This window comes from Colossoma macropomum, unplaced genomic scaffold (assembly GCF_904425465.1).
Source record: "Colossoma macropomum unplaced genomic scaffold, Colossoma_macropomum, whole genome shotgun sequence".
Lineage (NCBI taxonomy): Eukaryota > Metazoa > Chordata > Actinopteri > Characiformes > Serrasalmidae > Colossoma > Colossoma macropomum.
In genome coordinates this window covers 9,610,321-9,624,044 of record NW_023494803.1, presented here as the reverse complement: position 1 = coordinate 9,624,044, position 13,724 = coordinate 9,610,321, and the positions used below count along the sequence as shown (strand labels likewise).

Below are 13,724 nucleotides of genomic sequence, written 5' to 3'. Positions count from 1 at the left end.
CAGTACTGATGGCTCTCTTCTATGGGTAGTAGCTAAGCTTTGTCCAACATTGCTTCAAACACCAAACACGTCTTGGTTGATCGGTTTAAAGGTAAATTTTGATTTGATTCTTTACCAAAATATTCCTCTGAAGCCAACTCCATAGCTGTGAATGCCTTTTTTATTTGCAGCAGTCTCTCCCTGATGCGCCATTTCACAGCCTTAAGAGGAAAGCCATAAAACTCTTTTCTTTCATGGCCTAAATCTGAACAACGGAGAAGCGTCGTTAGGCATTTGAAGATTCAAAGCCCTTGCTAGGCTAGTTAAGTATATATACACTGGCCTTCTGTGAATACCTTACATAAAATACAGAAAACATGGAGAGACTCTTTTAGTTATTACACTTCTAAACTGTGGAGCTCAATTCAGCTTTTATTAGACAGTCAAGCTCAGTGAACACTTTGAAGAAACATTTGGAAAACGTTTCTCTTTAACTTTGCGTTTAACTAAAACTCTCCGTCTCCTGGTATTTATCTTTTAATTTGATCTGTCATTTTCTTATGTGATTTTAAATGAATCCTCATCATGTCTTCTTTTACTGTTAAGCTTTATCACCTGTCTGTAAAGCACTTTGAAAAGTGTTCTATAAAAAAGATAATAATAATAATAATAATAATAATAATAATAATAATAATTATTATTATTATTATATAGAGTGTTTAGTACATGGTTAGATATATAAGTATATATACACAGGTGCATAGACTCGTGGCCTCACGCTGGCTCCCTGAATAAAACGTGGGAGAGAGCAAAGAGGTTGACATTGGGCGGGTTGCCAGATTGGACTGTGCTCATTATGTCACTTGGCAATGATCCTGTTGGACCCACAGGACAAACAATCAGTTATGACAGCCCTGTTGCTCTGTACTGTACCATCTTTCTCTCCTTCTCTTCCTTCTCTTGGCCTCTCTTTCCATCTCTCTTTGTCTATCTTTGTCTATCGGTCAGTCCGTGCATATAAATGGGTGGACATCCTGTGAGGTAATCTCGATTATCTGAACCTAGACAAACTGAACTGAATTGTCCAAAAGTGGTGATGTAGTGTGTACCTGAGCTTTCTAACCAGGCTGTTCTTTTGCGGCAGGTCCAGGAAGTCGATGAGGAAGTTCATCCTGTCCTCTGTTTCTTTGGATGAGAGGCCGTGGATGCGTCCATAGAACCAGAGCGTGTTGCTGATAGTGAATTCATTATACAGAGCAATGTCCTGCAGGAGGAGAGGAAAGATGGTTATAATGCACAACAGTGACCAATACACACATACACACACATTTGTTTTTAAGGACATGGGGAAAATATATAAGTATCCATATGTAATAATAATATGTCCCATGTATTGTACACACATAAGTACCTATATGTAATAATATTATGCCCTTTATGTATTGTATATATGCAAGTATCTATATAATAACATGTATATATGTAAGTGCCTGTGTAGTAATATGTCCCAAATGTATTGTGTACCTAAATATGTGTATGTATGAACAATACGTCCTATATGTATTGTACATATGTAAGTATCTATTTGTAATAATAGAACAGCCCATATGTATTGTGTAATGTCCTAAATGTGACAGTATTAATTATATGCCCCATATGTGTTGTGTAAGTACAAATATGGAGTTATAATTTGCCCCATACTCCCATATGTATTATGTAAGCCTACATCTTTGCTGTCAGTACAAAACAGTATCCAAAATATTTTTTTGTTTACATGATTTGAAAATGCCAGCTGCCACTTACATTTCATGATGAATGGACCAATAAAAATGATCCAAAAAAATCTCAATATATTGTCCTGTAAAGTTATGCATCTTGGAAATACAAGGTATTTGTGATGTGAGTTTTAAGACAGTTTTAAGAGTGTCACCTGTGGCATGTATCCCACCATCCTTCCTGGCACCTCGTGTCCAGGGAACGCTGGAGGTTTCCCCAGAACACTGATGTACCCTCTTGAAATCTTCAGAGTTCCCACAATGCACTTCAGCAACGTCGTCTTCCCACAACCACTGGGGCCGAGCAGCCCGTAACTGAAAACAAACAAATACACAAACAAATTCTTTCTTTTTTCTAAAATGTCTACAAATTATCAGAGACTCCTTATAGTATAGTATACTTGTATCTTATCTGTTGATGCAGTTTGCATTAGTCATTGTCTGGACCTTCATCAACGGTCAGCTTGCGGATATTCTTGGGTGGTGGTCCACTCTTAACCTAGCAGTGACCCTGACGTGTGTAAAAACCACAGCAACACACACTCATACACTCATACCAGCACCACATACGCTGCTATGTCAGTGTCACTGCTGTGCTGAGAATGGACCACCACCCACATAATATCTGGACAACAGCGATCCAGAAACTGACCACTGATGAACTATCTGTGATGAAGTGAACTGTGCAGCGAGTCTGTATGTGTCCACCTACATAGCGGGGCTGTAGTTAGGCAGAGCTCTTAAAATGGCCAGTGAGTGGACATAGACCTCCTCTTCCATTTTATGTAATGACTTCTAACTCGTTGCTCATCGAAAGCAGACAAATTCAGTAAAAAGTCCAGATTCTAAAAGAGCTGAATTCTATTTTTATGTCTTCTTATTGTGCTTCTGTCCCAAAAAACAGTCATTTTTACACGACCATTTTATGCCTTTATGTTTTTGTTACTGTGCCTTTAAGACTGATGCATGTAAATGATATCTGCTCTGACTGGCTGGCTTGTGTTATCATTCAAAAAGCAGTCTGGGCTGGAACACTCCTTTTAGAATCAGTGTGAAGGGGCGGAGCTAAACTGCAGCAGGCTGAATAGGAGGACCGATGTATAACAAAAACAATGCATTTGAAAATGGGCAGCTTAGTAGCCATATATGGACTGCATGGACTGGGGAGTGGATGGTACATATTAAAACATCATCAATGTCTCTATAAGTAATAAAAATGTCTTATATGGGCCCTTTAACTTTAGCAGAGTGACACTGACGCATTATTTAGTTTAACCCCTTAAATGGCCAGGGCTGACCAGCACGTCCAAAGTTTTATTACACACTCCTATAACCTAAGAATAGCTCCACTAGTTTGCACTGAAGTCCCTGTAGTTACTGAGTAATAAGCCTTAGTATGAAAAAAAAACCCTGGACTGTTAAGGGGTTAAATAGCTGGACATGCACGCTCAAAACTGTTAAAACAGAAGATGAATCAAATGTAAATGCGCAGCTCAATTGACGATGATTACATTTACAGTGCTGTGTCCCCTATCAGAGCAGCTGAAGTGTCTTTGACAGCTCTTTAAACCGCTGATAGCAGATGAATGATAGCTGTATGGAATGAAACAATGGACTCAGATAAGCTGATGAGGTGAGTCCTCAAAGAAGACAACACAAACATCAGTGATCTGATTGAATGGCACAAAGATCCTAATCACTGCCGTGGAACAGGAACCACCGCCAACTGCGATCTCTTATTGCACCTTATCTCAGGACTGTGATCTCAGAATGACGCTGCAAATACCAGCCAAAAGTTCAGACGCACTTACAAATAAAGGATTTTTAAAATATTTTCCACAATATATTGTAACAGTGGAGACATCTAAAAGGTGATGTAACACACAGGGGTGTATGGGGTTTTACAGTGCTCAAAAAACCGTTGAACTGATCCTCATTGTCTTCTATTTTAGCATTTTCAAATAGTCGTTGGGCTCAGTGATGTCATCCATAGACACGAAAATGTTCCGCGACTGACTGAAGAAAGCAGGAACGATACCTGGCAGTGTGGCTGTATTATTATTATATCAGTGTCTAGGCTAGCAGTCAGGATTTGTTCAGCACAGTAGGGATTTCTCACGGCTGTGTCATGATGTACATTTACATCTATTCAAACATGCTTTGTTTTCCACCCAGACAGTAACCACGTTTACATGCAGACTAATAATCCATTAGATAATCCGACTAATAGCTCAATCGGAACAGAATTTGTCCATGTAAACATCTCAATCGGAATAGGCTAGTCTGATTGAGGCCATTCGGAATACAATTTCTATCCGACTGAATGAGGTGGGTAATCCTGTAAATAATCTGTTAAATAGAAGAATAATAGCCGTGTAAACGTCTGTATCTGATTACATTCCCAATCAGAAGGTTATACGTTCTGCGCATGTGCCTCACGTCATAGTGAAAGTTTATGATGTTCAACATGGCGGGAGCAGAAACTGGTCTGCAGAGGAAATTAAGTTTTATGCTCTGGTCTTTAAAAGACGGTGGTGGGACGGACGTTCAGCTTATGTGTCTCAGAACACGACGTCTTCCTCTCGGCCTTCTTTAATAAGAACATGTGAAGTATGTTTTCCTGAATCTGACATCATTTTAAAGTAATTAAAAACAAGCACTGCTCACTGCTGCTCATCTCACTCCAACTGGACTCACGGGATGCTTGTTGTCATGGTGTCGTCTACACTAAGTGGTGCTCCATGCATACACGTCATTTTGGATCGGATTATTTGCAGTGAGCATGGAAACAGAGATTTTCCATCAGATTGTCGAGTAGAGTGAGCACAAAAACACCTCAGTCTTAATCTATAATCAGAACGTGTTCAATCAGACTGGCAAAAACCTTTGCATGTAAACACAGCCACTGTTAGCTCGCACAAATAGGTTAGAGTCCGAACTATGAATGACGTTATGTAATTGTGTAATAAATGCAGAGTAACTGATGGACAAAAGCACAACAACTATATGCAAATGTGAAGGCACAAGGCCGGACGTGAGTCCAAAATTAATCTGTGAGTGAGTGAGACCTTCCTCAAAAAAAGAACATCTAGAAGTTTATCGTTATGATTTTGGCCGATCCGTTGTGATTTTATGACATAAATAATGTGAAAAACAAGAAACTTGAATGGGAAAACCAACAAATTACTAGAAACAAGCAGTAAGCATACAATGGCTCAGAAATGCTCAACAAACTACACTCTTAAAAAAGTTCTTCAACGTTTTTTAAGGGTAAAGAGAATGGTTCTCTATAGAACCATGAACACCCAAAGAACCCTTTGTATGAGTAAAGGATTCTTTGCAGCATTACATGTTTCTTCTGATTGATGGAGAATGTGCTGTAGATAGTTCTATACAGAACCTTTTTAAAAGGCCTCTATATAACACCAAAAAGGGTTCTGCTATTGTTTAAAAATGAAAGCGTTCTTCAGAACGAAGGAAAGTGTGCATTAATGTGCTACAGACAGTTCTATATAGAGCTTTTATATAGCACCCAAAAGGGTTCTTCTGTTGTTACAAGCTTGACACTGTAACAATGGAAGAACTCTTTTGGGTGCTATATAGAACCCTTTTCAAAAAGGTTCTATATAGGACCATCTACATCACATTCTCCATCAATCTAAAGAACTATTTCACCATGCAAAGAGCCCTGTAATCATGCAAGAGGTTCTTTGAGTGTCTTTACAGGACCATTGTCTTTACTAAAGAACTCTTAAAGAACCATGTTTTTAGGGTGCATATCAAAGAGCCTGCAAAGCTTGACTCAAAAAAATGAGTATAAATACACAAACACGCGACATGTCAAGCAGGCAATTGACCGGTGTATTACTATGATGTTGGCCGATCCGTTTTGTGAGGTAGATAATCAGGTGCCCTTACGCTGTATTTGAATGCTGCTGCTACATTTCTACCAAAATATCATTGCGTAATTGTATGTGACACATTGTGCTATGCAGCCAATCGCCTCTCACTTTCAGTGTGGCACTTTATTAGATCCATATTTTCATAGGAGAACCCTACGCTGGACACTTGTGATATTTTAAACATCTGGTATTTCTACATAAATTGTCATGGCTGTATTGATTTAAAAAAACAATAATGTGGTGGGACCACCAGACCACTGAATAACAAGCACATCAACATCACACAAGGGTTAAAGCTGTCTAGTCTTTTTCAGCAAACTACAGTAAACTAATAGCAAACTATTATCTATAATTTTCGCATTATCTTTTACAAGGAATCAGTAAAGAAAGAATGATTTTTAAAATCTCTTTTTCTGCCATTTTCTGTTCGATTTGAGTCTGGTGGGACTAAATTTGGCGCAGGTGACATCAGATCTGCCAAAGTACTAATAATAGTCAGCAAAATGTATATGTCAGCTACTCGTCGATCTCTCGCTGCTCTGAGTCCCAGCAAACAGGTTATTTAAGCTTTTCTAAATTTGCTGGCAGTGCTTGTTATGAAGGTCGATTGCACTGTTGTTTGTATCATAGATAGATGCTGCTGGATCCTAGTGATTAATTTCATGTATGAGAGCGTGGTTGTGAGTGGTCCACCTTAAATGCAGGAATAAAAAGCTAACAAGTTAGCTACTCAACTATTATCGAGACTCACAGTATTTCACTGCAATTGTAATTTAAAAGCATGATGCATAATAAGGCAAACAAGAAAGAGGGGAAAGCTGTAAATTAGGCTTTTCACAGTGCTGAGACGTGGAGACGTGGTCACCATGACTGGCCGCATTAGCTCCGAATGTGGGACAGAGTGCAGAGTGCTGACTCAGTGCAGAAAAGAATGCGGCAGAGGGAGAAAAGCGTGAGCTGTCTCGCAGTGAGGTTCAGGTGTGTTGCTGTGTGTGAGGTCAGGTGGGTTTGTGGCTTTTTGCTCACGGACAGAGGCGACGTGTGGAATTAGCGTGACCGGTGCAAAAGTGCACAAGACGCCTGAAGACAGAGGAGAACGTGTGTGTATGTGTGCATGCATGAACTCACATCTGGCCCTGTGGCACAGTCAGGTTGAGGCTGCTGAGCACTTTCAGCTTCCCGTACGAGCGACACACATCCCTGCACTGAATAGCAGCACTGCAGCTTCCAGCAGAGAGAGGAGCCTCCAAATCAGCCTTCATCATCTACAGAGAGAGAGAGAGAGAGAGAGCGAGAGAGAGAGAGAGAGAGACAGAGAGAGAGAGGGAGAGAGAGAAAGAGAGATGAAAGGAGAGAGAAATTCAGAGACAGTTAGATCCCTAGTATCTCACTGGCCATTATATCAGAAACACCTACCTTATAGATCACTATATTGGTGTATAATTACAGACTGGAGTTCATTTGTTGCTTCTCAATTTATCATTCGTTACTGGAAAGGGACCACTGCAAGACCACTTGACACTATTATTTGGCCAGTGATTCAGGTCAGTACAACAGTGAGACAGTGACCTGGTAGTGTGTGTGGTGCTGGAGTGGCTCTGTGGTGAGAAACTGACCACAGATGAAGAGCTAGAGGAAGGATAACACACAGTGTACATCAATAGATGAGCTACAGCCTCTAACTGTAGTACAAGGTAGGCGTTTCTAATAAAGTGGTCAGTGAGGGGAGATGCAAGGTAGGCGTTTCTAATAAAGTGGCCAGTTAATGAAAGTACAAGGTAGGTGTTTCTAATAAAGTGGTCAGTGAGTGGAGATACAAGGTAGGTGTTTGTAATAAAGTGGCTACTTAGTGGAAGTATAAAGAAGGTGTTTCTAATAAAGTGGTCAGTGAGTAGACGTACAAGGTGGGTGTTTCTAATAAAGTGGCCAGTGAGTGAAAGTACAAGGTACGATGTTTCTAAATAAAGTGGTCAGTGAGTGGAGATACAAGGTAGGTGTTTGTAATAAAGTGGCTACTTAGTGGAAGTATAAAGAAGGTGTTTCTAATAAAGTGGCCAGTCACTGTGTAGATCACAGCGTTGTTAATAAGCTGTCAGAGACAATTCAACAGCTGTTAGTAAAACTGACACTGAAAGGTTATCTTCCTCATAAACGTGTAGGGACATCAGTGCCATCTCATTCAGCTGCGTTCTGATCGGTTAGATTCACTCACAGACAGTCATGTCCGCCATGTAGAGGCCAGGGAGAGTCGTGTGGGCAGCGTGTGTGTGATGCAGTAACTGGGTCACTGTAGTCATAATCTGTAATCTGTGGCTTCACTCACTGCCTTTCTCACTCACACTATTCTTAATCCCACAACTTTCATTCCCAGCAGCAAGATTAAAAGTTCCTTGTCATTTATGAGAACTGGGCTTTTTATACTGAATTATTATTATACAAATACCACATTGCTGAAGGAGAATGCCAGGAATTTTTAAGAATTTCCACACTGATGAACAGTTAAGATGTAAACAGTCATTCAGAGTGGTTTGGTGTGTAATGCTCCGCTATAGAGAACCAGAATTGTTCACAGTGGTGGTGATAGGAACCAGACGTCAGATAAGTTTAAGAGATATGCGTCTGGCCTAAAATGTATTTTTATGGCAAAACAGTCCCCTACGAACCACTATCAGGGCTGTCAAATTAATTGTGACGTAAGCAGAACTGATTTTTCAAAATTTCTGCATAATTCTGGTGTCGTCGCGTGAACAAAGTCATTCAGAGTGGTTTGGTGTGAAATGGTTCAGATTTCTTCACAGTGGGGGTAATAGGATCAGGGGTCGCCATGACTACAACACAAATATAGACATTTTATTTACTATCCAAAACCACCAGTGAACCTACACGAGTCTTCTGAGCTTTTTATGGAATGTTGATGATGGTAAAATCGTGTTAAATCTGAAAAATAGGTTTTCTTTGGGGACTATTTTGCCTCAGAACACCCTGCATGTACCCCTCCACCATGAATGGACTTTAAAAATGCATTTTAGGCCAAAACTTGATCTATGTCTCAGACATCAGTCAGTGTATTCATAATCATTTCATGTAATAACCTTCTGTGAGGGAGCTTTTAGAGGTGGACTATCTGGTTCCTATCTGTTGGTAAGCTTCTCTAGAACAGCGCATTTCGCACCGAACCACCCTCAATGACTCTGTTTACATCTCACCCATTTAATTATACAGTAATTCTGAAAATAAATGGTGGAATTTCCCTTTAATTTTGTGTAGTTCATCTCGATTGATCAGATTTGTCGTATTTACTCAGATTTGACCATAAAGTAAGATTTTTTCATTTAAAAAGCGGTGATTTTTGATGTAGCTGTATGAGTGGACAGTGTGTGGGCCGTGTGCTGGTTCCTATCACCACCACCGTAAAGAAATCTGGACCATTTCACACCAAACCACTCTCAACGACTTTTACATCTCAATCACTGAGCATTGCGGAAAGTGGATTTCCCTTTTAATAACTTACAGCATGTATAGTATGGTGAACCTATTTATGCTATTTGGGAAAAATAAAAAGCTACTACTTCAGCACATTCGCTCTTCAAGCTCATTTCACTGAACCATCACATGGTAAATATGACCCATCCTCAGTGTGTGACGTTACAAAGGCTGCGTGAACGAAGACCAGCTGAACGCACTCTGACTCAGCTACCTGTCCTACTGCGTCGCCTATAGCTGCACTACTGCCAACAAACCAGGCGAAGAATCAGCTGATTGATGTCGTTGGAAGTGTCAGTGGCTGAACTGGTTCGGTCTGCAGCTGCAGGATGGAGTAACACAATCACTTCTCCTTCCACCTCACCCAGTCATACAGAGCAAATCAACTGTAGAATACTTGGTTTACTGACTCAGATTTCTCTACAGTGGTGGTGAATGGAACCAGGCGTCGTGACATCTACAATACATTTCATGTACCATGCATAACCACCAGCGGACCTACCTGTGCTGAATTTTAATATGCAAAGCTGATGGTAAAACACTGGTATATTTCATATAACGAACTTTCTTTGGGCACTATTTGGCCTAACAACGGCCTGAATGTATCCCTCTGCCATGAACGCTTTTAAACAGCATGTCTTGCACCAAAATTATCATAAAACAGTGTCTCAGTCATCAGGCAGTGAATTCATAACCATTTCATGTAATAACTTTCTGTGAGGGAGCTTTTAGAGGTGGACGTCTGGTTCCCATCACCACCACTGTGAACGATTCTGACTCTGGAAGCTTCTCTAGAACAGAGCATTCCACACCAAACCACTCTAAAAGACTTTGTTTATGGCATTATAATGTAATTATGCAGGAATTTTGAAATACTGGTCCTCCTCCCCTTTTAATACAGCGCCAAGCATGAGAGCAACATTGCGTTAGCTGCCGTTAAGAGTGGTTCTGTCATAGATTTAGACCTGGTCATTGAGGCTGCCTAAACAAACAAACAAATAAACAAACAAACCAGCTGATGTTGCTGTGTTTGCTTGTATGAGTGCTACAAATAATAACAGAAATAACAAATAAATAAATAAAGGCCTACTGTTGTTGCTTTCTAGATGCATCCGTGCTGCACATTTAGATTAGCAAATAAAAGAAACTTTGCAGTTTTGCAGATATTGCTGCTACACGTGAGTAAATAAACAAACAAATAAATAAATAAATAAATAAAGCAGAACTACTGCTAGTTTTGCTGTTTCACGTGTATCAGTGTTATACATTTAAATAACTAACTGAATAAGTGAATGAATAAAGCAAGGCTGTTGATGCTGTTTTACGTGTATCAGCTTTACACACGTGAATCAATCAATCAATCAATCAATCAATCAATCACTCCTACAGTCTAGTGCTGTGTGTAGATGTGTGTATCACTCCTGTAGCGCAGGTCAGTGCAGGTGATGTGTCCTCTCTGTGCTGTTGATGTGCTGATCTCTGCTGTGTTTACCTGCCGGTTCTCTCTGCGGTGACCGGAGCTGTGAGCTGCTGCTGCCGCTGCTGCTAACGCAGAACCAGCGCTGCACGCTGATGCTAACGACACGCAGCAGACAAATACAGACACAAACGGAGCCGAGCGGCCACTTACCTGCCGAATAAAGGCCTCTGTGTACAAAAATAAGAATATATAGAGTTTAAAATCCTCCCAGGTCGCTCTCCGGAGCAGAGCAGGTGGCTGCGCTCACACAACCCGGCCGGGAGAGCCGCGCTGCACCGCCGCAGCGCAGTTTAATTCACACCCGCATTCCGACAGGCTCCGCCCACCTGCGCTGTGATTGGCTAAATGTCCGCACGCGCAAGCGATGAGGAAAAATGCATTAAAAGTATAATTTTCATACAAAATTTAAAACGTTATGAAGGTAGACGGATAGAAATAAAGTATAAAATACAAAAATATAAAAATTTTACGTGAACATAATTATTTACGTGAACATAATTATTCCGCATTTACGTCACATATATTTTTTGCTACACTGGACTGAAATCACATTCACATTCCTGCCTTGTGTATCTGATATAAGACTACGCGGAAACACAAAAATATAGCATTTTGATAAAACAAAAATATAGAACTTTAGCAATTTGAAACAAATTACATATTTTTTCAAGGATCATAAAGACAAATTACAAAGCAGCATTTCTTATCAGAGTTTGAAACACTGTCCATTCTTGAGTATGCTATTCTGAAACGTGAAAGCCACGCCCCTCTTGCTCTGTGATTGGCTAACAGGTCACGAGCAGTCCAGGGTTCTTGAGTAAACTATATAAAACCATGAGTTTTATATCGAATCATTCCGTGCTTTAATGGTTCTTTGCACGATTAAACGATTTTTCGGATTAACTGAAAATGTGTTGTATATGGTTCTGTACAGAAACCTTTCGAAAATGGTTCTAGATAGCACCAAAAAGGGTTCTGCTCTTGTAAAGATGTCAAACTTGGAACAATAGATGGACCCTCTTTGATGCTATCTAGAACGTCATTTCAAAATGATTCTATATAGAGCCATATACATCACATTCTCCATCAGCCTAAGGAACCATTTCACAACGCAAAGAACCATTTAAGCAGGAAATGGCTCTATACAGAACTCATTGTTCTAAACAGAACCATTTCCTTTCCTAAAGAACCCTAAAAGAGACATCTTTTTAAGGTATTAAACGTTTTTTGAACGCTAAATTACAGTGACAGAACGATGCCTAGCGTTCTAAAACACCAGGCCTTTTGTGAGCGTGGACTACAAGCCAATCACAGCGCGGGAAGCAGGACATCACTAGCCAATCCCAGCGTAGGAGGGCGGGGCTGCCTCTGAATACGGGTGGGGAAAAAAAACTCAGGCCTTCCAGCCTTGTGCGTCACTGGAGACCCAGCCAATCCGATTTCTGCACACTGTGGCGTTTAAAATCACGGATTAGTTCAGTGTTCTAGGTTATAAAAAAGAGACTATAAAACAAAGATAAAAAAATATACATATGATGCATATTAAGTGTTTCCTTAAACCTGGTAATCTGGATCATTTCACAGAGCAGGACTTCTCAGTTAACATAAACACACAGATGACCACAGCATAGGACACATACACTATATGTCCAAAAGTTTGTGGACATCCCTTCTTGTTAGTGAATTCAGATGCACCCACTGCCGAAACAATGACAACATAACAGGTCTTTCTGTAGCAGCTGTACATGAGCCTAAGGTCAACATGCCCAGTGTCAAACTAGAAGGGTACAAAGCCCCCCAGCATTGGGCTGTGGATCAGTGGAACTGTGTTCTCTGGAGTTATGGAGCTCCATCCAATACCTTCCAGAACTGATCATCCAACATCAGTACCTGACCTCACTAATGACTGAATGCAATCAAATCCTCACAGCAAAGCACACATCTAGTGCAAAGCTTTCCCAGAATAGTAGAGGCTGTTACTGCAGGAAAGGGGGTCAAACTCCTTTTCAATACTTTTGATTTGGGAAGAAACATTGAATAAGCATCCACAAACTTTTGGCCATATTGTGTATGCAAATATTTAATTAATTACTGATCTTAGTTTGTCTCTACAGAAATGTATAATATAATACACACAGACACATTGTGTATATTATATATATATATATATATATATATATATATATATATATATATTCTATTCCATTGCACATAAACCATCTAATGTACTGATGGTCACAGCTGGGAGGTATTTCCTGAACCAGCCCTCAAACAATCAATAAGTCAAGTGTATTCACTTCACTGTCATTATATAATTAATATCAGCATCCTCAACATCCGGGGTTCAGAGCTGGTACTGACATTAGGCCTAATAGCTCACCTCCACATGGGGTACAAACATGCTGGACAGGCTCGAGCTGTGCGCTGAGGAGAGATAGTTTGATGCAGGAGTAAGTTTATGACTCAGGCAGATGATGGAGTGGTGAAATACACGTCACCACAAAATCTATTTTTCATAAAACAAACATACAATAAATATACCAACATCTTCAGAAAAGAGGAAAACATATAGTGAATCTTTCTCATTTTACATGCTATGCTAAATGAAAATGAACCCAGAGAAATGTTCTCTGAAGCTCCAACATTCTTCAACCAGGCAATCAATCATTCATGTCATGTTTACGTGTGCAAAATCTGCCTTTTAAAGAGGAATTTAACTGCTGTTCAAAAAATGCAGCATAATTAAATGGTTAAGTTGTAAACAAAGTCATTCAGAGTGGTTTGGTGTGAAATGCTCTCAGTCAGAATTGTTCACAGTGGTGGTGATGGGAACCAGACGTCCACCTCTAAAAGCTCCCTCACGGAACGTTTTCACATGAAATGGTTATGAATTCACTACCTGATGTCTGAGACACTGTTTTAAGGTATTTTGGTCTAAAACGTGTTTAAAATCCATTAACGGTGGAAGGATACCTGCAGGCTGTTATGAGGTAAAATAGTTCGCAAAGAAAACGTATTACTTTCAGATTTAACACTATTTTACCATCATCAGCATCACACATAAAACTCAGAAGACATGTGCAGGTTCAACTGTCATTTTGGATG

The 13,724-nt window shown here is 40.0% G+C and overlaps 1 protein-coding gene across 1 annotated transcript in view; it reads right to left on the bottom strand.

Annotated features, from left to right (window-relative positions):
- Positions 1 to 10,902, bottom strand: part of abch1 (ATP-binding cassette, sub-family H, member 1) — a 41,712-nt gene extending 30,810 nt beyond the window's left edge. Inside the window, 4 exon segments of the mRNA XM_036593301.1 lie at positions 1,089 to 1,243; positions 1,910 to 2,069; positions 6,785 to 6,921; positions 10,770 to 10,902. Coding sequence (XP_036449194.1) covers positions 1,089 to 1,243; positions 1,910 to 2,069; positions 6,785 to 6,921 — 452 coding nt within the window. The 5' untranslated portion in view covers positions 10,770 to 10,902.
- Positions 10,903 to 13,724: the final 2,822 nt, after the last annotated feature.